The 25,323-nt window shown below is 35.8% G+C and overlaps 1 protein-coding gene across 45 annotated transcripts; it reads right to left on the bottom strand.

Moving 5' to 3' along the window:
• Nucleotides 1-1,509: 1,509 nt before the first annotated feature.
• PTAC12 (plastid transcriptionally active 12) lies at nt 1,510-20,984 on the bottom strand. 45 transcript variants are annotated; one of them, XR_016048830.1, is made up of 12 exons: nt 20,783-20,984; nt 19,545-19,633; nt 19,391-19,446; nt 14,708-15,436; nt 14,271-14,383; nt 7,294-7,553; nt 6,029-6,150; nt 4,886-4,954; nt 4,417-4,473; nt 3,787-3,897; nt 3,467-3,558; nt 1,510-1,821 (listed from the first exon to the last, which is right to left on the bottom strand). XR_016048830.1 is itself a non-coding variant. In XM_088857343.1 (11 exons), the coding sequence occupies exons 2-11, from the start codon at nt 19,576-19,578 to the stop codon at nt 1,720-1,722; spliced, it is 1,653 nt and encodes a 550-aa protein (XP_088713469.1). In that variant the 5' UTR covers nt 19,579-19,633; nt 20,783-20,984; the 3' UTR covers nt 1,510-1,719. The 45 variants fall into 45 exon arrangements, 33 of the variants coding, with proteins under 33 accessions (XP_088713469.1, XP_088713473.1, XP_088713477.1 ...); XR_016048835.1 differs by having other exon boundaries at nt 19,372-19,446; nt 20,783-20,981; XR_016048829.1 differs by having other exon boundaries at nt 19,391-19,449; nt 20,783-20,980.
• Between the last annotated feature and the right edge of the window lie 4,339 nt (nt 20,985-25,323).

Raw genomic sequence — 25,323 nt, 5'->3', positions numbered from 1 at the left:
AATCAACTTACTAATCAATTACCGGAGTTGGAAGAGATTAAATCATCAATTTCAGTGGATGATGAGGTACTTTGGGAGTTTGAGAATCATGGGGTGTTTTTGGTGAGATCCATGTATAGTTTGCTTTTTTTCTATGACCGACTGAGATGGCAAGAAGGTCGCTTAAAAGAGGTTTGGAAATGGCAAACCCCCGATAAAGTACAGGCTTTTATGTGGGTTGTAATGCAGGGTAGGATACTGGCAGTTGATAAATTGAGAAAAAGGGGAAAAATGATTGTCAATGTGTGTCTTTTTTATAAAACCGATGAGGGGACGGTAGACCACATTTTCTTGCTTTGTCCACTTGTTGTTCAGATTTGGAGGTGGACGCAGCTGAAAGTGGGTTATTCACTGGCGATCCCCAATAATATTATGGATATTTTGTGTAATTTTTAGATTTCGGGCTTAACAAGATATGATTTGGTTACTTGGGGAATTTTAAGAGCAGGAAGTTATGATTTGGTTACTTGGGGAATTTTAAGAGCAGGGAGTTGTGGAAGGAGAGAAATAGAAGAAACTTTGATGGTGTTTGTTAGGGGATGGAGGATTTGAAGAACAAAATCTTTGACTCTCTGGCGGTGGTTTTCTATAACTAAAGAAAGCTGGGGTATCTCCTTTGTGGATTGTGAGGGCAACTTGCAAATGTCATCCACCAACATATTCAAAGATTGATCGGCTCCCTCCGCCTCAGGGATATGTTAAATTGAATTTTCATGGAAGTTCATTGGGTCATTTGGGGCCGACTGGATTTGGTGGTGTGCTTGCTATAGGATATTTATGGTAAGGTAATTTTCAGTTATGCAGGTCCTTGTGGTTCAACCACGGCAAATTATGTGGAGTTTTGTGCATTGTGGCATGGACTTTCTCTTTGCAGGGACCGGGGTATTGCTGGCTTAAGGTGATTATCTTAATGTTATTAGCTGGTGTAGAACGTTTCTAGAATTCTTTGGAAGCTCAAGTATTGGTGGATTGCAAATTATAAATCGGTGTTTGGATCCTCATATTGAGTTCAAACACCTCTTGAGAGAAGTAAATTCAGCCGTTGGCGAGGTGTGCGGTGCATTTCTGTTCTTTGGTCATTTCTGATAATGCTCTAATTGTATAATTTTTTGTAATGTTTTATTCAGCAATAAAACCTTTAACCTTGTCAAAAACTAAAAAGAAGAAACTAATTCTATACGAGGTTATTTCTGTAATCTCTCTCCCTCCAAATTCTCGATCAAAAATCTAGTTGATTGCTCTCTCTCTACGCATTCTCAATCGACAATCTAGGTGATTCTCTCTCTCTCTCTCTCCGCATTCTCGATCGACAATCTAGTTGATTGCCTCTCTCTCTCATTCATGTCCCAGAATTTTGTTGGCGTGAGTATTGCATCCTGTATTTCTCTCTCTTCTAAAATTATGCTATGGGAGATCTAGGATTTTCCAACAGTAGGCAAGCATTTTGCTGCCCCTTAAGAGATCACAGGGTTTAAAGAACATGGTTTTGCTTTTTTACTGAAGGGACAAGACCTTGTGTATCTCTTGCCTGCAACTACTACAAATTTCCAGAAAGAGAACTTCCTATTACACCAAGGTTGTATCCTCTCTTGCAGGACATTGGGTATTACAAAACTGGGGGAGGGCACTTTTTTGTCTAAAACATCTCTCTCTTCTCTCTCTCTGCATCGGGATTTCAGTTCACTCCTCGTCCTCACTGAAATCCATCAAAAAGTCTGTCAGGTTCTCTGAATCATCTATGGCTTCTTCCAGGGTCATTGAGTCCTTCTTCGGCTTCTTTTTCTGAAAATTTCAAAAAACAAGGTTAAATAATAAAAGTACACACTAAATCAATAGACTATTTTCTCTGTTTTTTTTAAAAGGCATGTTAAAGACCTCACTTGAGCACACTCCTAGGATTCATTTCAGTAGATCTAAGGAATTCAAAAACCTTTAAATGATTAGGAAAATTAAATAAATAAATCCAATAATAGGTTTCAAAAATAAAATTAGATCAACATCCCAATGGTTCTTTGTATCCATTGAGAAAACTCACTTGGAGTTTGTAGAGAAGCTTTTGAAAGAAGAATTCAGGTCAAATAATCCTCTTATATATGAATAATAAAGAAGACCCAAACGGCTTAATAAAATAAGGGATTGTATACAATGAGACCATTTGCATTTGACACAAGGTGGCCACAATTCCTTGCAACCATTTGATGTGAAATTTGATACCTAATGTGCCACAAAGTTTGAGAATTTATTTTGAAGTTTGGGCTTGGTCAATGGAATAATTGCAGCCACTCAATTTCACATTCAATGGTCAAGATTAATGTGACCACCTTGTATCAAAGGTAAATGGTCTCATTCCATACTTTCTCATAAAATAAACATTGCAAAGTTTAAAAAAAAAAAAAATTGTATACCATAAAACGCTTACCTTTGATACAAGCATATTCATTCCCTAGCCACCACATGTGAAATCGGGTAGCTAAGGGTGTGTCCTTTCTCTGTACAAAGTTTGGGGGAAAAAAATTGGACCTTAAACACAGTCAATGGCACGCCCCCAGACACCAGATTTCACATCTGATGTCTAAGGATGATTATGACCTTCTCATACCACAGGTAAACGGTCTTATTTTATACTTACCCTAAAAAAGTAGATAATGCTATCAAGAACAAAAATGCCCTCGTGTAGACCTCAACAATTAAGGACTAGGCTTTCATCAACAATACTTGTAATGTATTTTCGGAATTGAAAAAGCAAATTTGTTTTCCAGCAGATTATTTTCAATTTATTTTGAGTAAAGGGTAAGTAGTAGGCACATTTAACAAAAACATATGTCACAGAGACTAAGGTGCACATTTTAACAAATAATATGCCATAGAAAATTCTTAGGTACATTGAACAAATCAGATGCCATAGAAAGCAATTTACTTTAAAAAGAGAGTAACAACTCTTTGATATAGGCCACTATTTTCTCCACTGCCAGGTACAGATCTGATTGTTTCAAGGTTTTCATATGCTAAATCTGAAGCTATTCATATAAATATAATTATATGGGTTATGTTAGGGTGCTCACACTATAGAGAATTTTATAATTGTATATATATATGATTAATAAATTGATACAGGTTGTTTCCATAGCTAAATTTCAGTCAAGAGCTAATATCGCAATTGCAAAGGAAATTCAGTTACACAAGGGCTTCCAAAGGTGGTGAGGCTCTCACTGCTAGATTAGAAATTTTTTATGAGGTTAAGATAAGTATGGTCATTGTATGCATGTCTCTAAGACAAGGGTAATTTTTTGAAAGAACAAATATACAGTCAGGAGATTAAAATTGCCTAAATCAGGTTCATTTTACGAATTAGAAGTTGAAGGCATTTTGAAACCAAAGCACCTGTCATTTCCCAAGAAATCAATGAATATTTAAATATAGCTCTTACTTGAAAGTGAGCTATCCCTCTCAAGGCATCTTCTTTATTTTCTCACACACCTTGGCATGTATGTTAAGTCATCTCAAAAGTTCAATTGTATCCTAGAAATCAGAAAGATGAACAGAAGATTGATATATTCGTGGATAACAAGGGAAATTTGATAAAGACTACTGTGTTACGAAATAACTATGTTATACGTAGCAGAACTCTTCGGTGTGCATCTGTGTATGAGTTTTAAAGATGCCAGAGCCTGAGAACTAGAATTTAAAATTACTTTAAAACATTGTATATGAAGTTCTGAACATCTCCAAACAAGCTCGATAACACACCTTTGAGTTATTCAGCTCAGGGGTACTCTTCAGGACACTCCAATTCCGAGTGATTTTCTCCTCAAGTTCATCCTCCCCTTCGGCCTCACTGCCATCTTCTTCGTCATCATCCTATAAAAGACAAGTAACATGATAAATTCGTTTAAGTTTGTACTTTTGTCGTCTTATCTTGGTAACTATTAGTTAAGTTTTATAGCTTTTTTGTTTCTACTTTTGACAAACATTAAGATTATACCAGATGGTCTAACAAACATTTTTGTAGAGTTTCAAATTTTCCTTTGCAGGCTTATAGCTGACATTGTTATTTGGAAACTGGCAATTGTGGTCCAATTTCAGTAACAAAGGATTCAAATTTCTTTTAGTAATTTTGCTCGAAAACTTAATTAAGATGCCAAAGAGAAGGCAGAAGAGGACGAAGTCCAGGCTAATGATGTTCCACACTTTTAGAACTCTTCCCCAACATCTATGCATCATTTTAATAAATGATAACTGACCCTCTGTGACGCACACACACATCCATTCGCAAATGTGCATGTTGCTGTGTTCTGTTTGAATGTGTTCAAGCTGCACAGATGCCAAAGAAAGTAGCAAAATAACTATGCCGCAATGATGTTAATATGTTGGACTTACATCATTTTCTCCAATGTCAACAGCTTGGGCCATGGCTTCATCCATATCGGTTATCTGCTATAGAAGTTAAGAGTAGAGTAACACTTAATCAGTTACAGAAATAGGTTTTATCTAAATCCATCTTGTAAATGTCATTGTAGTTACATAAGATTGTTTTTATTTTGACTATTAATATTTTACTTATTATTTCTAGTCAAATAAGATTACAAAATATATATAATAAAAAAGATACGATAAGGTCCATAACAAAGGATGTACGAATACGAACTCTAATGCATGAATAGAATTGTTAATATCAAAAAACTCTGAAGATCCCCTTTCCTAGAAGGAGAAACTGGTTATGTCATTAGCAATGCTAAGGATGAAAGGAATCGAGGGCAAAATTTGTGAAAAGAACTGAACTTTATCTAACCATTTAGCTAACTTTGTGGAAGAGAAATTCAAGTAGTGCAGAGTCCTCAGGCAATACCTCAAGTTGTTGGGTCTTTTCTTTTGCCAAAATGTTCTCAAGCTCCTCCCTGGATATCATTTTTCCATGCTGAGATGCAGAAAGTTGGTGAGCACAACAATGAATGATAGGCAATAAAAACTTGAAGGAACGATGAAGAAAGAAACTTCAAGTGGTAAATAAAATAATGAAATATGCACCCAAACATCTAGGCTATCTAAAGACAATGTAGTTGCTTAACTGATAGGCAAGCAAAAGATTCAGCTTTATAAAATCATCAAAAACTTAAAGAAATTAACAACCCTATACAACAATAGAAATGCCCAGAACGATCAGCAAATGCATTTTTTCTATCCCTACCTTGGGCCTGCATTTAGAAGAAGAAAAAGAAAATAAGTAAGGAAAAATCATTCAAGTCAAACTTTCAAGCTTTTTCCAGAAGTGCCCTTACACCAACTTTTACATGTTTAGAAAGTTGAGACCTAAGGTGTCGAATATAATGAGCCGAGTCAATTTGATTTGTGCTGTCTTTAAACTGATTGGTGTATTACAGTTTCAGATTCACAGCTCGTTCTTGTTCAAACAGAATGTCTCGAAAGATATAGCACACTGCTCAAGAAATATTTTTTTTTATACAACTACTAGTAGAAGTATTAAGTTCCACTTTTTTTGCGAGTTAACAGTATATTTAAACATTACAAATTGATGATCTTAATCAGGATAGTCCGGGGGGAGGAGAGGGAGGTGGTGGTGGTGGTGGTGGGTGAGGGTTATCTTGAGAATCAAATTCAACATGCTTTATACTTGGTGCTTATCTTGTAGTACGTCAGTGGCCATGTGCTTATAAAGGTAAAAAAGCCAGTTTGGCTTCTTTTTTTTGGGAAAACTTCATTTTGGCTTCTTCTTTTTTTTGTCAATTGTATTTGTAATAGATTTGAATTTGATGCCATATTGACTGATGTGTTCTGTAGTCCTTAAAGGAATAGTGTTTGGCTTTCTCTCATTTCCTCAGTAAAAAGCATCCACAAATACTATTAGCAATCATAACGATCTTTTTTTATTTCATTCAAGAATTAGACCAGAGCGTACATCATCATAGGACGCTGCAGAAACTTTGTTTACAAATCTGAACTATTGAATATAATATAATCAAGGGATATTCACCTCCATAAGATAAGCCAGAATGTCTGGTGTTGGCTCGTGAAACTCAGGACCTCTAAAATCAGTAACTTCATTAGGATCTTGAATGTAGTTTATAGTCGGATAAACAGGATCTCCACCCCATACTGCAGAAAGGGAAATGTTATACCTAAATTATTATTTGACAATAAACATGAACTATACCAAGAGGAATAATGGCATGAGCGTTTATTAATAAAAGATCAAGGAAATAAAAACACAAGTCAGAGATCATAGCAGTACAATTCAACTTTTCTCAACTTTAGAGAAGAATATGACAGGTGATGGTAGAAAAATTAATTTAAATTAGGCCCACAATGGTAATTACAGCAGACAGGTAATGAAATGACTAAATAACATAAAGGAATTGTGCTTGGGTCAAGACGGTAGAGGCCCGGTTTTTATAGCCTAACGTCTCAAGTTTCATTCCTATGTAACCTTGTCAAAAAAAAAAGACTAAATGACATAAATAATTTATTTATCAAAAAAAACATTAATGACGTAACCATAAAAGAAGAAAGACATAAATAAATAAATGAACAAACAAATAACTAAAGACCAGGCAAATGTACAACTCTCATATTTAGCTTGGTCAGAGAACCCTAGTATACTTTAACCATGCTTGAATTCCACACCCATAAAGAAAGCTGGGAAAGGTGTGAGAATAGGCCTTATGGTCATAGATGTTCAGTACATTCCAACCCTGGCATGGTTAGGTGCCCAAGAATGAGCAATTTCTAAGAGCTTAGGTACAGGCGGAATTTGATTCCAATGATCCAGGATTAAAAAATTCTGATTCCCTAATATATTGTACTGATCAGAGCTTTTTCAGGTTTAGAGTTTAGGGCTGTAGTTTTCCTTTCTCAATAAATACGTAGAACATTTTGAATATGCACAGTATAGCAAACTAAAATCTGATATTTGAAAAATGTTGGCAGTCTAGTATTGCAATTGCTTCCATCCGAATATCATTCAAAAAGATTTGCTCTAATCTAAATGGTTTAAGTTGTAGTAGGCAACATCAGAGAGGTCACAAATACGGCAAAAGCACAAGAGTAATTCTCAACAACCAACGGGAAGATATGAACAAAGGACTATTTCACAATAACAAAAATTATTCTGAGTAGTCAATACACAACTTATTTCACCAGTCCTGTCCAATAAAAAATTAAGATAACTGCCGTAGCTTCATTTTTTTGAGAAAAGTTTAACTTCAACTGCCATAGCTTCATTAAAGAAGGGAAACCTACTTTGCTTAATTTGATCCTCTCGCATTCTCATTGCTAAGGGATCACGTTGGATACGAACATCACGGCCCATCATGATGCGGAATTCAGCAGCTGTTTGGTGGCAGAACATTTCTATGAGTTGTGTGTTTTCATCCTCTCCAGTTTCTTCATAATGTTTCTGCACAGCCTCTCGGGAAGTGTCTCGTTTCCAAGCTTTAACCCACTCTGAGTAATATGCTATTGGACCTATCTTTTCCAATCTCTCTTGCTCAGCTTTTAGCCTGAAAACAAGTATATTAACCCCGAAGATACTGTACATCATAATTAGCACTCAAAAACAATAAGGCATTTATGAAAAAAAATACAATAATTTATGGTTTTTTTGTTACGAAAAGTGTTTTGTGCGTCAGGGGATGTAGGTCCACATAGGCGTCCCATAACGCATCAAACATCCATCTCAAAGATGGATGGTTTGATAATGGTGGTCCCTCCATCACCTAAAATGCATGGTGTTAAACGCACATTAAAAATATTATTTTTCATAATTAAAAATTGTTGTTATTTTTTCATGTTCACCATGGTGGAGATTCTCAACTCATATATTTTCAAGTCAAAAAACCATCTTGAGGATGGATTTTGGAGGGACGACACATGTAAATAGATGAGGGGGGGGACTCATGAAAACCTTATTCCTTTTTTTTTTTATAATGTTAACCTTAAATTGATATAAACGTATTACAAGTAAGTAGGCAATCCACAGACGGATCCCCAAGAAAAGAAAAGAAAAAGAACAGAACAAAACCTTAATCTTTTTGTTATCCTCTATGTGGCAGGTTTCTCTGTTTCATAAATTTACAGGGCAATTATAAGTGAATAACCATATAAAATTATATAAACAAATCTTTGGACATTATAAGATAAGAAATAAAGTAATCCCCACCAGGATCAAGTGCCTAATCAATAAACAGATTGGACTACTAATAGGCTGCCCCACATTAAGAGGGAATGGTTAACGACAAACTGACGAAGACAACGTAAGTATGCTGGAATGGAGTCCAAATTCAATTGAAGATTCTTTTGATTGGAAAACATGGCATCAGAAACTGGACACATTAGAAGAGTTTCGCAAGGATTAGGATAACCATATAAGAAGCCTTTAATCCTCTAAGCAACAATAGTTAAGTCACCATATGGAGTTTTAAAATTCATATTGCCAGTTTGGCCTTATGCCATGCATATGAAAAAATTCGATTACATGGTGTAGGAAATTGTGGCATTCAAAGCAATTTATTTTGTTCTAAATACTTGATATTCAATCACGTTAGGGAAAAGGCGTAGCCCTTGCCAATATGTGCATCACATGCTGTGAGGAATCTATCGATCATATGTTGTTTCCTTACAGGTCTGCATGTAAATTGTGGGTGATAGACCAATTTGGTTTGGTTCGGACCACTCCTATTTTGGCTGCTGGCTTATTTACTGAATGGGACTCATGGCCCATCACAGAGAGTGGTTACCTGCTATAGTGTTTGTGTATGCTCTGAGCTTTGCAGGGCATCTGAATTGTGGGGAATTCAAAAAAAATTCAGGATCTGAGGACCACAGATAGGACTTTTCTAGAGAGAGCCCGAGATCAAGCTATTATATGGAGCATGATAAGACCGGAATTTATGGCCATCCAATCACACGTTCACTTAGCGAGCCGGGAAGGTTTAAATGGAGGCTAGAGCCTCTCAGAGATGTGACCAGGATGGTCTCACTTAAATTTACATGTGAATAGGAGAAAATATGTGATTGATGAAGAAACAGCTAGGCAAGTCATACAACTTAAGATACTAATTTTAAAACACTGATTTCCCCAACTAACTTGAAAAATCAAGGAATTGCACGTGGTCCCAAGAAATGTCTCTCAGGATACAATGCCCCTCTATTCAAAAAAATTTCTAATTCTGCAAACCTTAGACTATTGGTACTGATTGATTGCACCTTACCGCATATCTGAAGTGCAATCCTCAAAAATAATTGAGTCTTATTAAGAAAGTAACTACTTTATGATCATTGGATGTCCACAAGGAACATGCTGATTGATAACACCTTACGGGATCTCTGAAGTGCAATCATAAAAAATAACTGAGTCTTGTTAAGAGAGTAACTACTTTATGATCATCGGATGTCCACGAGGTATGACCTCCCCTCTCTCTCTCTCTCACTCTCTCTCTCTCTCTCTCAAACAGTCAATGGTCACTCACCAATAAAAGTTGCACTTTCTCAGATTTGAAAACGACCAATCAACATCCAACACTCATTTTCAACCAATAAGCTATTTCAATAATAAAAATAGAATCAGTTTTTTATTTGTATTACAATATATATGAGAAGTATAAAAAGGACTCACAATATGAAAGTCTAGGCATCCCACAATCAGGGTGCTCAGTACAAGATAACTAGAAGACAACATAGTTGCTGTAAACAACATAGTAGGAGAAGATGCCAAAATAACTTAGTAGGAGAAGATGCCAAAATAACATAGTAATAGTGTAGTGAAAGGTGGAGAAAAGAAGAGTGGACAAGAAGGCTTAGTAGAAAAAGGAGAAGTGTGGGGGCAGATAGAAAGGGCGAAGGAGAAGGGGATAGAGCGAGAATGAGTAATAGAGGAAGAGGGTTAGAAGAGATGGGGGGAAGGGTGCCGTAGAGATGGGGAAATAGAGTGAGAAAGTGAGAAGGAGAAATTAAGAAGGGGGGGGGAGTAAGAGAGAGAGGGAGATAAAGAGGGGAAGGGGCCAAGTAAGAAAGGTAGGAGGAAGAGGGTCAGCAAGAGAGGTTGAGAGGTGTTTGAGAGGAGTTTCTTCAAGGTTGAGGGCTGCTGGGGACTTCTTGTGCTCCCAGTTTAGCAGGGCAATCGGCATCATGGTACGACGGAAGTCTACTTGAAGAGGCCTGCAAAGAAAGAAAATAAAATTAAAAATGTGTGTTAGTCTCCAAGGTGGGCTACATGATCGTGAGGCCCGAGAGATGACATTCTTTGAGTCGGCCTCCACTAGAAGGTGGTGCCCCCCGGGCTGGTTTGAATCTTTCGAGGGCCTCGAGCAAGGCCATGGATCCAGCCAGTTGGAATCCCCATGGCCAATGTAAACCGCGAAAGTTTCAAAGAGAGTTTCCCACATGGTCTTGGAAGATGCCACTTACTCCGCATGGACTAGGATTGCCTAGCGAACCTCCATCAATGTTAACCTTGATGGTGCCTCGAAAAGAAAGGGGTGGGGGGTGCGAGGTTTCCAGATTTGTGAACCCAGAACCTTGGTAGTTCTAGAGAACGTAATACCCTGCCAGTTGTTGTGCAAGTCCACTGAGGAGTAGTGTCTGAGTGGTTTGAAGGAGGCGGCCTAGAAGATAGTGAGGGATCTAGCCTTTTCAGTGACGGCTAGGGCACTACTTCTATCTTCCCAGAAAATGCGAGATTTGCTTTAATTCCAAATGGCCCGCAAAGAAAATAAAATAAAATTAAAAATGTGTGTTAGTCTCCAAGGTGGGCTACATGATCGTGGGGCCCGAGAGATGACATTCTTTGAGTTGGCCCCCACTAGGAGGTGGTGCCCCGGGCTGGTTTGAATCTTTTGAGGGCCTCGAGCAAGGCCATGGATCCAGCCAGTTGGAATCCCCAAGGCCAATGTAAACCGAGAAATTTCGAAGAGAGTTTCCCAAATGGTCTTGGAAGATGCCACCTACTCCGCATGGACCAGGGTTGCCTCGCGAACCTCCATCAATGTTAACCTTGATGGTGCCTCAAAAAGAAAACGGCGGGGGGTGCGGGGTTTCCAGATTTGTGAACCCAGAACCTTGGTAGTTATAGAGAACAAAATGGCCTGCCAGTTGTTGCGCAAGTCCACTGAGGAGTAGTGTCTGAGTGGTTTGAAGGAGGCGACCCAGAAGATGGTGAGGGATCTAGCCTTTTCAGTGACAGCTAGGGCGCTACTTCTATCTTCCCAGAAAATGCAGGAATTGCTTTAATTCCAAATGGCCCACAGGGTGGCTTGAATGGAGCTCTCCAGAGAACAGTTCCAGCAGCAGGGAATAGTTGGGAATAGTGCGAGGAGAGGTCGTTCATTATTTGTATCACACCTATTAAATTCTTAAAAATTAGTAATCAAATCTCGAACCTATGCTTTGAGCTCACTCATTATTTAATCCCCAAAAATTAAGAGGATTAAAACCATAATTTAAATACACTTGGGATTTAATATTGTCTTGCCTCAAATAATTAATTGATACAAATCTTTAATTTAAGGCAGCACATTACAGACCCTGTGCTAACCCAGACTTAGCAAGACCTTAGAGCGCTTCCCCAAAACACATGCAAGGAAGCCCTTCACATGCACAAAGGCGAAGCCATCAAGAAAAACCCCCCATTATTCCAAAACTCTATGAATTCGTTCAACGACTAAGCTAGCCTCTCAAAACAGAAATTAAGGAGCATAAATCTGGAAATACGAGTTTATTAGGAAAAATTACAAGAATTACCCACTTGTTCCTAGCGAAGTGAGAACCACCAATCATAAGCCACACCCTACAATTGTAACTGGAAATCTTCAAGTAGAAAGTGGGGCACAATCACATTAATATCTTTTAAATCGATAACCATCCCATTCCTCCTGGTACTTTCCATATCTTTCCACCGAACAAACTCTAAAGAGGGGGATCTGCTAGCAGTTGATCCGTTAAAAAGATATTTCAAGATCTTGTTCTCACTAGTTTGCAATTGTGATTAAATATTTTAATGGAATATGTAAGAATTGTCAAAGATCTCGTTCTCACAAGTTTGCAATTATGATTATATATTTTAATGGAATATGTTAGAATTGTCATTACATCTCTTATTCTTTAGAATTTTTCATTGCCACCTTATTGTCACAATATACAGTTATTCGGTGTAATAGGAATTCTAGTAAAAGTTATATGTCTTATAGCGTCTCAACCATAATATCTCCTCACCTGCTAGAAATAGCAATGTACTATGTTCCATGGATAATAAAGCAATACACTTTTGTTTCTTGGAGGACCAAGCAACTGCTCCTGCAAACAACCATCCATAAGTAGCATGGGAATCAAAATTCCTTGATGCCCAATTAGCGTCACAGTAACATTTTTAAAAAGGTCCTTTGCCTTAATAATGTAAACCACAATTCATGGTCCCTTTCAAGTGCCTACCTAGCCTACTCATCTCTCTCCAAGATCATTACTTAGATTGCAGGAAAATCTAGTTAATTTACCTACAAAATATGGAAAAAGGTGATTATGCCTTTTAACAATTGGTATGTGTATGTCCCTTAGACATCCAATGGTCATAGAGCAGTTTCCCTTCATAAAAGTTCGCTAAAAGACAGAAAGTGCTTGTTATGCATAAAATTTCATGCACAATAATTTTTCTCTCGTCTCTGTAAAAAAATTTCCCTCTTGAAATTCCATAAACAGTTGCCATACATAAAGAGTCACAAATCCAAAATACTCCATCATTTTGGATGACTCTTTTTGCATTTCAAAAAGGCCATACGAGGCTATCCATCGGCATCAGTTATATCTGCTAGAACTGAAAACAAGAATACGAAATTGAGTTTTTCTAAAGTTTGTAGGATAAAAACTTTACCAGCCAAAAGGACATTGTATCCTGAGATGGCATTTCATGAGACCACCTGCAGTGCCTTGATTTTTAAAGTTAATTGGGGAAATTATAGTTGTAAAGGTAGTATCTTTAAGTGACACACCCCACCAATTGTTCTTCATCTATTGTGTGTTCCGTCCACTTAGCCTATACAATCTACAAGAATGTGAAGCTAAATTTCAACGTAGCTTGCTTAGCAATCCAAGGCCAGAAGGATTTCGGGGATTTTGAAGGATGCAGGGGGTTTCCTCATTAGTTACATAGCCATAAAGATAGTACCTTAAAAAACATTCTTTAGAAATATTTAGAAATAGTACCTCAAAAATTTAGAAATAGTACCTCAAAAACATTATTTTACCAAATAATTAACCAATTTGGACGTACAAGCCATTGAAAACTCAAATCTAGGCCTCCTAACTCCAAGCCTCTCAGCTCTCCCCAAGACCCTTTATCCCCACAATCTTCATAGAAACCTAGCAGGTCATCTAGCTATATGCTCTTCTCATGCCAAAGTTCCCCAACCATCCACTATCCAGGCATTTAACCTTGCATCAAGGTCCACATGAGCCATGATCCCCTACCATCCATTGTGCATCACAACTTCCTACACCTCCTTCAGTCCAATACATGGGGCAGCACTTTAAACACAAATGCAGAACCTTGGTGATGATCTTATAAAATGCCTGACCAAGCTATGAGGTCCAAATCCCATGTACAAGTACATTTGCAACTTTCAGAATAAGTGAGAAGACTGCCATCTAGAGATATTACAACAGAACGAGAGTGAACAACGTTGATTAGCAAGCCCTTAAAGGCCAAATAATAAATTACAAAAAAAAAAAAAATTAAGAAACAGATGCGCACGAATTGCCAACTTTAAGGCAAGCCTGCAACTCACTAAAACATGAGCAATACAAACAATGCATGCATAGAGCTTCTCACAAATTTGAACTCCAATGAAACAAAAGATTAAATTGCTGAACATAAAAAAAAATCACCAATATTATCTCAAATAAGAGACATGGGAAAGGGAAGATGGAAACCAAGGTCCACAATAAGTTGTCATAGCCATATTTCCATCAGGGCATGTTCTTACATATAAAAGGAAAGATGGATCAAGACTCATGAATAAATCATCCTACGTAGTAAAACTCAAATCAACCCATCTAGCATGACTAGATTCTTCATTGACAATAAGAAAACACAAATCCTAAATCAATGAAAACACATGTCCAATAAGCATGGCCATTATTTCATTCCACTGTTCAACAAATTTGGGAATAGAAAAATCAATGGCTACACATATTTGAAAACAATTTCAACAGTCAAATGGGTGTTTTACCTCTCCTCCTTAAATATATGCCTTCTTGCCCTTGCAAGAGAAGTCTCAGCCAGAGTTGGATGCTCCCCATATAGCTTTATCTGACCAGTTTCCGCCATTGCTTTTGAAAACACCTGTTGATGAGTGTGACAATAACTCAACATTTTTTTTTAATCAGATTTGAATACAGCACGCACAGAATCAATGTATCAATGATTCTAATGACACCAAAACAGACGAAATTGAACTTCTTATTAACTGGAAAAAATACATAATGACATTTTCAAATTATTCAATTGATAAGAGTCAACACAATGAAGTTTGTAGATTAAAATGGTTTAGAATGCATCCATGACAAACAAGTGAACATCAAAAATCTAAGAAGTAGATGTCTGCGCTATATTTTATGCTAGGAAAAGTAATATATAAATTACTAATAGTCAGAAGTGAGAACACACCGTATCAACATCAGGACGTCTCCTTTGCCACCTAGACCATTGTTCATTTTCCGGTTTCCGCCAATTCCACCAAAGCTCTTCACTTGTGCGAATATCCTCAATCGGCCTCTTCTTTTCTGGATCAATAAAAGAATGAGGACGCCCAATTCTCTTGTCCAATTCATAAGGCGAAATGTTTTCTTTCTCCGGTTCAGTCTGATAGATCACATATTCATCTGATGTACCTTTAGGCTCTTCAGATAAGTTTTCACCAGTTTCAGTAGCCAACATATCATCTAATTCTACATTTTCCTCCAGAGAATTTGAGGGCCCATTTTCTACTATTGATGAATTGTTTGACGATGCGCTTAGCTCCTTGGTCCTAGACTTCCGTCTCCTACTTCCTGGATTTTTCCCGTACGATGGCTTTCCCTTGGAATTACCTGTTGGTGCAGGAGCCCTGGCAGCTCGAACTCGACTAGCTGTGCCTTCAGGCCAGTATTCAGGCCCAGGAATACTTGCTCGAGCCCCAGAAGCAGGTTCCATCTGTCCTGAAGTAGAATCCATGTAGCTATAGTAAGGTGGGGGCTCCACAAATACGCGCTTGACAGGCTTGTCATCCTTCTTCGAACACTTTACACACGGGAGTAACTTAATGTTCCTTTCTGACGACTCATAACTTAACCAAACAGTTGATTGCAGCCTCTTGTTGGTAGGAAATGAACCAAGAAAGATAGTTCTAGTAATTCCCTGCAAAAAAAATGGACTTCTTCATCTGAGTCTTAATAGGAACGGCTTATGAAAATCCATGTTCAGCTCGGCACAACTCCCCAAGGCAACTTGACTCATCCATTTTCCAAGTTATAAGTGTAAAACTCTGATGTACCAAGAGTTTGCTTAAAAATACATTTTTGTCTTGCTTTGATATATGGATTGGATGCTCTGAAGTGATAAGAAATGGTTTAACATGACGACAAGCAGTGTGGAATCCATTGCCAACACTTTTTTAAGAAAAGGTTTACACAAATTTGAAAATCTCATCTGAGTTTTTCCAAGGTAACTTCTACAATGTAATTCGGTTTTGGCAGTGACCAAGTCGACCACCGAGTTTGTGTTTTCTGACACAGAAATGGACCAGTTATTTTGTGAACTAGTTAGGCTCCTTCTGACTATGCCGAGAACTCTATTGGATAATCCAAAATCTCCTAAAGCTCCCAGATATTTTTTCCGAAATCTTCCACAGATTTGTTTTTTATTATGAGCACAGGTAACAAAGGGGACAAGTGTTGAGAGGCTTAAAACAAGGGAAGAATTGTCACTTCTTCGTAATAACCATTATGGTTGAGTGCCTTTAGTATAATCCTGAGAGAAGTTACACTAAAGTTATGATCTCCCACCTAGAATTGTCAGAACATACTTGTTTTTGGGAGTGCATCAGCAAAACTGGATCTTCTTGCTTTGTTCTTATTTCTTTTTGTCTTTTCTTTTAACGAAACTTGTGGGATAAAGGTTAATCATGCAATAACTGAAACCATTGCCAGTTCAAATGGAGAACTAATATGTAGGTGAAGCAAGTTATGAGCGGCTGATTGTACCCTACCCTCCCCATATCTGGCTTACTCCTCTATGTGGAACTCTCACAGAGACATCTATAGAATCATGTCATGTCATGTGGGTAGAAGGTTGGTGGGCTAGAAAGCCAACATCCTTTCATTTAGTTGCAAAGTGGTGATATCATTCTCACTAAGTTGCTAGCTAATCTCTTAATTTACATTCGTGTATCCACGTATGGTGCCCACACTCATGAATAAATTGATTTGGTAAGCATCGAAGGGATTTTTTTGGAGGAGCTCACTGAAATAGAATCCATTCAGGTGTAGATCAAAGTACATAAGATACCCACATTAAAACAGCACAGGTTCATTGAGCAGGTGTAAAAGATAAAAAATAAATAAGCTTTAATTGATCATGTTAAACAGAGTAAATCAAGTCAAGAAAATATTAAGACTCACATGGTCAAAAAGACCAATATATCCTCTCAATCTACACTAACATGACTTTAGAATCTAAAATAATGCAATTTAAGATAAGATTCCAACTATAATAACAAAGAGCTTCGTAGACAATTTGCCAAGCTAAATCTAATTCTCAAGGGCACATTTTCTAATGGTAATTTCCCAATCCGGGATTGGGAATCCCCGGAACACCATATACTTAAGTTTGTTAACTTGATTTGAAGTAATAAAACAGAGATCTCCCCAACCCCCCCCAAAAAAAAATAAAAAAACCCAAAAATAAAAAATAAAATATTGGGGATTGTGGAATTCAAAAGGAGAAGGTAGAGTTCCACATTCCCGGATTGCAAACCTCTAATTGGGTTGAAAGAGCCACCCCCATTCCCTCTCATTCGACCTCCTACCAACCCCTAGAAGAGAGGGAAAGGGGGGGGGGCTTCTCTCTTCACCGAGCTTCTCCCTCTCACTCGGTCTACAAGATCCATGCTCATCTCCCCAAGCTTGCAGGAACATGCCAGCTCATCTCTCCAATCTTAAAGAGTTTGAAAGTTTTGCACAGAGAATCACAGAGTCCATTGCTCTAGGTTATAACCCTCTGTTATCTAAAACCTTAAGAAGCTTTTATTTTCAGAAAATCAGTTGTTGCAGAAGAGGAAAGAAGCCTAAGCAAAAAAGGCTTGAGAGCTGTGTCTTAGCCAATAACTGTTAAGCGATAGGACGATCAAGCACAGCAATATTCCCTTATTCTTTTAATCAATAATGGTGATTTTGGACTTAATAATTTCATTTTCAATGCTTTGATGAAAGCAAAAGAAGCTTGTGAAACCAAGAATACACTACTGTGCAATATGTTAATCAAGGCCTGTTGCTATTTGAAAAAGAATCTATTTGATGAAAGGCCACGAGTTACACATTAAAGTGAAAAAAATCAATTTCCTACAAGCACTCTTTCGAAGCAAAACAAGACAGACATTGCTTGGGTTATCTATGCTGAGATTTTTAGGCTAAAAATCCCTTTGAGTATGGTTACCTGTGATACAAAAAATAAATTTGTTGTGTAAACAAGGAAAATTTAATAAGGCGAAAAGGGTTTCTCAGTTACATGAAACTGTTTGAATTTAAGCCCAATGTAGTAACATAGAACACAATTTTGATGGGAATTGCAACAGAGGCAACGTTTAAATTGCCCAAGAAATCTTTGACAATATGAAGAATAAGGAAGTTATCTCCTAATTCTTTCACATATGCGTCTCTGAGTACAGAAGGAAGACTTGAAGAGTTAGCCCAATTTTTGGCAAAAATAGAGGAGACTGCTCTAGTTCCAGGTGGCCAAAATGTTCTGGCAGATGGGTTTAAGGGGCATTTTGAAATGGCCTTTAAATATAGAGATGAGCTTTTGAGCTTGGAAAAGCCTCCATGAGGGTGCCATGATGTATCTTTGATTTGTTTGTTGATTGAGAATAGTGCTTATAAAATTTGATGGGGAGCTCATTCACTGTATATAAACATGTCACCTTGTATTTTTCTTGACTATATATTTGGTAAAATTTGGACGTGGAACTCGTTCACAGTAATGCTCTAAAGCATTCTTGCAAAACATACAAAGGCAAAGGAAGGTCGAGCAAGCATTTCACACGACGAAGAGACTTTGTTAACCACCTCTCCATGTTTACAAGAGTATGCACTATTACAAATGGACTGTGAAAAACAAAAAAAACCAATACACAAATAGAAAAATGAATAATTGAATGCAATATAATGCAAAAATTCAGCCATTTTTTGGTGATCTCAACCGCTCATCTTGTAGTCCTACAATAGTGCGGTTACAATACAAACTCCCTTATTGGACAAATATCAACCTCTCATAAATGAAATGTGCAATGAACAGTTATAACTGGCTAATTTCCAAATTTTCAGGTTTTTGGAATCCCAAGTTCAATTAAACAAGGAATACTAAAATCCACAGGAATACAGACAGATTATCAGATAAGGGATTTTCCAATTCCAAATCTCCAGAACCCAGGTTTCTAGGATCCAGGATTTCCAGATCCCCATGTATTTTCCAGACCATACTGCCAAACGTTAAGTTACATGACAATAGTTATAGGGAAAAGTTTATATAGAGCCGAGGCTCTAAACAATCAAATTTGAGCCTACCTCAAAAATTTAACTAGAAGAGGTTGTTTTGATGCTCAAATATCTTCAAATTTATCATCTTGGCATCAACATGCATAGACATGAGAAAAAAATGGATTTCAAGGTTTGGAAATAATGTATTTTGTAACGCATTTTTGAACCGTCAATTTTCAAGATTTTTCAAGTTTTCATAGATGTCGATCTACACTATTTTTGAAGCTTTAAACTTTATAAATAAATATGAAATATATTTTAAGGCTATCACAAAGATTTCCAGTATTGAAACCACATTTCTCGATGCTATTGGAAGCTAGGCTCTAATTTGATTGTTTGAGCCTAGGCTCTATACACACCGCACCCATAGTTATTTATTATAAAAACTTGTTGTTCATTGACGTCAATGTATCTACTTAACAAGTGAGACCTATCAAATTATGAGAGAGAAAGAGAGAGAGGTACAAGCCAGTGAACAAGAATGAAAGCAAAAGCACATAAGGTAATAATTTTAGTAAAAAAACATGCTATGAAAAATACTTTATTCAAGTCTGAAAACCTGGAAACACCGAAGACAAGATCCCTTCACATTAGACTTATCAGCATGACAATGAACTGCTGCCCAAAAAAAAACACGAAATGTGCACCATTAAGCAAAGCTTGAGAAGAAAGAAAACTGACTAATTCAGCAGCCAATCACTTACGACACATACTTGAATGAGACCAGGGTCCAAATAGAGAAGCCATTTCAATTAGATTGACCTTCTACAGATTTCCATTCAAGATACTCGAGCAGATATATCTGGCAAAGTTTATAACTCAAATCAGTAGAGCTAGTATCAGAGAGTACAATAATGTACAAAGAACATAACATTCAAAAACAAATATAATTTATTAAGAACATCAAATGTTTTGCTCGCTTGACGTTAATTCATCGCATTTTGGAAAAATCATAGAAATCATTATAAGCATACTACTGACATATTCTGAATAAAAAAGAAAGTCTCAAGATTAAGATAACCAGAACCAAGCTGTGAATGCATCGTTAGATGTAAGTTATTATAAACCAAATAATTTAACATAAATTAGCACTTGCATAAAGCTACTAAATTTGAAAATAAAGCAATAGAAGTAAGAACCTAGACCTTGATAAAACTCCTCAAGGTAATTGAATGGGCAAACAATACTGTATTTCCATTAGCAAAGAAATTCAAGAGTAGATGAGAGAATAATACAAGCAAACCACATATTCTTACTTGACAGAGTCAATATTAGAAGCAATCACACAGGTAGACCTAGAATATCAGTCGTTTGGATAATTTCATGAGCAATCACTAGCATATAGCACAATAATAAATAGAGGAGCACAAAACCTTGTAGAAATTAGAGACAGCAAGAAAATGCTAAAACAAGTTCACGTAAATCATTCATGAACCAGAGACTACAAAAATAAGAAAAAAAATTAAACTAGAATCCAATTTCAAGCATTGAATCGATTCAACACAAAACCCAATATCACAGGTAATTTAATATAATTGAAAAATCAAAGAAAATTACCCAAAGACTTAAAAAAATGAGAATAGGTCGTTGAATACAATAATAATCCATTAATTCAACAGAAAGTTAAAGCTTAGACTTAAGAAAGAGTAATTAAGCACAGTGAAAATCTATAACTGATGCAGCACTGAGAATCAAACAAATTCAACCAAAGCTTACAATAAAAGGGTTGCAGAGACAGCGTAAGAAACGTTTGAAATTCCTCACTGAAAACCAAAGCAACTCAACATACAAGACTTCAAATAAGTAGACAGTGTTTGAATCAATTAAAACAGAGCATGGCGATAAACAATAAAAGCAGAAACAAGAATGAAAAACCCTAAATGAATGCTAAAATAAACCTAGAATATGGAAAATAGAGCACAAAAATGAAAAAAAAAAAAAAAACACCCACGATTTCGAATTGGAAAGATATGTATTCGAGAGCATCTTTCGGTAAAGACTCTCGAGTTCTCAAAAAGGAAAGTGTGATTTGAGAGTGAAAAGTGGATGAGGTTCCTCATATATAGTATGGTCGTATGACCATGAAAAGTTATGGTCACGAGAGGCTATCACCGTCGCCAGGATAGAAGGTGATGGAGCCCACCACCTAAAACTTAGCTGGTAATCACTCCTAGATATATTATCACAAATACAATATGACAATTTGGGGTGTGTTACAAAGTTTCAATAAGTATTTTTTTAATTTTAACCAAATTAATAACATTTGAAATTGAGTTTTTATAAGAACTTTATATTATATAAGTAAGATGTTCACTCAAAAAAATAAGTATGATGTTCACTCAAAAAAATTGATATAATGTTGAAAAAACACTCCAATTGATCATCCCAACCTCAACATGCATAGATGTGGAAAAAAATATATAAATTTTAAGCCTAGAAAATAGTACATTTTGTGATGTATTATTTGAATCAACAATTTTCAAGATTTTATAGTGTTCATAGATGTACTCGATCTGTATTTTTTAAGCTTTAATCTTTATAAGTAGATATGGGAATAAATTTTCAAACTATCATAGGGATTTTTGACACTAAAACATCATATTTTAGGATCATTTGGAGGTGTACTTCATTTGGATTATTTAAGGTGACCTTATACAAACCTTACCCTTGGCACATTGCCAACTACTCGATTTAACATTTAATTGCTAAAAGTAATCATAACACCTTTGAGCTAAGGATAAATAATCTTATTATATATTTTTCTTAATAGAATATGGGTGCAAGGCACTACCTTAAACAATCAAAGTAAGGCACACCTCCAAACACGATTGGAACATGCAGTTCCAATGCTGGAAACACTTACTATTGCTTGAAATTTTATGTTAACTACTAATTATGAGAATTAAGCTAAAAAATTAGTGTTGATCGAGCAAACCTATAAGTACCTTAAATTATGAAAATATACTATATACGTAATACATTGCAAGATGTACGTTTTTTAATACTCAAATCCATTTATCTCGATGTTAAGATGATTTATTGAAGTGTTATCCAACATCAGAACAACCTTTTCCGATGGGTTTCTAAGACATGCCTCCCATAGTATAAGGTGGACAAGTTATATAATCTCTTTGCTTAGGAAATATCATTAAAAAATAAAATTATCATTTGATAATTGAACCACCTCAAAAAATCATTATTAAATGAACTAGTAAACAATAAAATCGTTTTCTATTTTAACATCATTTCACTCACATACCTAATATAGTTTTTTTTAAAATGCAAGGTTTAAAATTTAAAGGGACAAGTATATTTTGGTATTTTTGGTTTGTAATATTGTGGGGTCAACTTACCTAAATCTTGCCCCTTGTTTTAGATTTTATACTTGAAATAAGATATTTTAATGAAAAATGGTAGACCATAATTCGTGTAGCCGACTCTAATTAATTAAAAAAAATTATGATTATGATGAATGAGAAACGAGTTTTAAACTAAAACAAGCTAGCTGGTTTCATCACAATTCTTGGTTCCATACTCACCGTAAGAGCTTTGAAAAAGCACATTCTATGTTTGAGACTTGGAACAAGCATTCGTGTCATTTTGTTTGAGCCACTTGAGTGAGCAAAAAATACTAAAATACCTCAACTTGTTGAAGCTTCAAAATCTAAAACAAGAGCACTTAGGTTTTTTTTTCACAAAATAGGTTTGCAAATACTTCAGCAAAATAATATTCATCCTGTAGATAAATTCGCTAATTTGACGATGTCATAAATGTTTTGAGGTGGTTTGGTCATTTTAATTATATTTTCTCTCGAAAAACTCACAAAAAATTAGGAAAGCAAATGGGAAAATCAATCTCTCTCTCTCTCCACTGAGGTTTTTTTATTTATCTTTTCTTCTTCATTATCATTAGAACCTTATCCTATCTATTTTGTAAGTATCTAAACAAAATTTTATTTAAAGGATAATTTAGGGACTATATTGGAGTATTTTGAATTCTTTCACTCATCTCAAAAATGGCCTTTGAGGTGGGAGGAGGAGCACGCTTATTTTTAAATATAGTCAATAGGCATAAGATTTTATAAAAGAAGACAGATATTTCAAAGAAAAAATAAAAAAACATTATAAATCAAATACAAAAATCTCTGAATTGTTATTGTTATAGAGTTTATTGTTAATTGTTCAATATATATAGTTCTATAGAATAAGAATCTATAGTTGTTCTAAAAGATAAAGAACATAAGATTAAGTTAAGGGTTTGTAATTCTTTCTCGGAATTCAGCGTCAATGCCAATTAAATAGGAATCTAGGACAAGTAAAGAAAATCTAATGGGTCAATACATTTTGTATGAAATCAATAGAAAGAAAGATCTGAATAAAAATAGAAGATCTTAATGAGGTGAATCTGCCAAGCCGGTGACAGGTTTGCTCATTTGCTAGACTATCATTAATCCATTGTTCAGCTCCAAGAAACAAATTTTGGGGAATTTCTCTAATCCAAAAAAAAAAATATATCTTATCACTTTTAGCCACCCCTGAGATCCTCATCATTATGCAAGCTTTATCCACAATACCTGTGATTGGCAGCCACCCCTAAGATAATTCCTATTAAAAATAGAAATAGTTTGTATCTTAATAGAAGTTCTCGCAGTAAATTTCCTCTCAAAGCATTAAATTTCCTCTCAAAGCAATAACTAACCTAGTCATCCAATGGTGTACTTTCTTGTAGCCAACCAACACTTGTTACAAAGATGAGGGATTGTGTGTTACACGATTATTTAGTTTTGGTATAATAAGGCCATAATTACATTCAGTTATCGAATGTGAGAGCGAACAACTAGAGGTGTGTCATTTCTCCATGCAAAATGTGATAAATATTTTTTCGAACTTGAGCACAATCAGCGTGACAGTATCAATCGTCTAATTTCACATCTAATGGCTAAAGATGGTCGTCACATTCTTGTACTAAAACTAGCCAATCTTATTTTTTATTTTGCCAAAGGGAAATATCAAATCGAGATAAAAACTTATGGAAAGATTTCTATATTTCCCCTATTGTATAGAAGTTCTATACTCCCCCCAATCCAGTCGTTCAATTAGATCAAATAAGTCATTGACCATTTGATCTAGACCCGACACTTCAAAGTATTTTATTTTAAATTTTTATTCTTCAAATTATATGAATACAAAATTTGGTATATGCTATCATCTCAATAGGATGCACCTAGAAAATATATAAAAATAATATTTTCAGTAACATATAATTACCAATTTACCTTTGAAAATTTTATAGGTATTTTGGTCATTTTATTTATTGAGTATATATGTTTTAATATTTTTAAAAGTGCAAGTTTATGAGAGGAATGGTCACCCAAAATTTGGTTTCACAATATTGTGTAGAAAAAATTAAAAATAAAACATTATAGAGGCGTGACATTGTAATTAGATATGTCTTAACCATTCATTTAGATCTAACTGCTAGATAAAAAGAAGTATATAAGTACTATACATTAGAAGAAGTATAGAAAACTTGCCCAAACCTTATTGGAGGCACCTTGCCATGTTGATGATGAGCTTATTAACGATGATATAACAACAAAAATAGGCCTTTATGTGACATGATTGTGGATCCAATGACTCACAGTTCACGCCAAGGCATGGTGGTATGGCCATGAAAGTGAGCAACTACGCCTTGCCGATGGTGTGGAGAAAATTCATAGCAAATTTTGAGTTGATAGATTGCATATTTGTTTTTCACATAAAAACAATCTCTCTCTGAGAATATTTTTCATATCAATTAGTTACCAATTGGATTGAAAAGATGTACAGGGATCAATTGATGTAAAAATATTCTTCCACCTGATCACATGAGAAAATTATTTCACGTGAAAATATTTTTTAGAAAATATTTTCATGTGAAACAATGTGTAATTAAAACGCAATTTGCTTGTTTACTTTCGAGAGAGAGGGAGAGAGAGAGCATGATATTCCAAATTGGAGAGCGGGAGAGAGAGAGGGAGAGACGATAATATGCTAAATTGGAGAGAGAGAGAGAGAGAGAGAGAGATTTATGATAAGCCAAATTAGAGAGAGATAGAGACCATGATATGCCAAATCAAAGAAAGAGAATGAGAGACTATACTATGCTAAATTAGAGAGAGGGGAAGAGAGAGACTATGATATGTGAAATGAGAGAGAGATACCGGATATGAGAAATGTGTGTGAGAGAGAGGGAGAAACCATGATATGTCTATTTAAATGAGCCCAAGTATATATTCATGACGTATATACATAATGACTCTAATGCACATAATGACTTTTTGAAGAACTATCAAAGGACCTCTCTAATGCAGATAACTTTTGGTTGGCATGCACATATTCAATTTATTATTTTTTCACTTAAGTAATTTATCAAGTTTTTATTTATTGTTATTTCATTTAAGTATTGAAAAAATATAGAATGAGACCATTTACTTTTGGTACAAAGTGGTT

This window comes from Amborella trichopoda, chromosome 2, assembly GCF_054954075.1.
Source record: "Amborella trichopoda isolate Santa Cruz 75 chromosome 2, AtrichopodaSantaCruz75HAP2 v2.0, whole genome shotgun sequence".
In the NCBI taxonomy this organism is placed as follows: Eukaryota; Viridiplantae; Streptophyta; class Magnoliopsida; order Amborellales; family Amborellaceae; genus Amborella; species Amborella trichopoda.
This window is presented reverse-complemented; position numbering and strand designations above follow the sequence as displayed.

Coding starts and splice junctions, on each gene's coding strand:
- PTAC12 (XM_020662982.2), bottom strand. CDS start 19,578: ATGGCTTCTCTATTTGGACCCTGGTCTCATTCAA. Junction 4,955..6,028: donor TTCTGGCTTATCTTATGGAG/GTGAATATCCCT, acceptor TCTGCATCTCAG/CATGGAAAAATGATATCCAG. Junction 3,898..4,416: donor TTGACATTGGAGAAAATGAT/GTAAGTCCAACA, acceptor TGTCTTTTATAG/GATGATGACGAAGAAGATGG.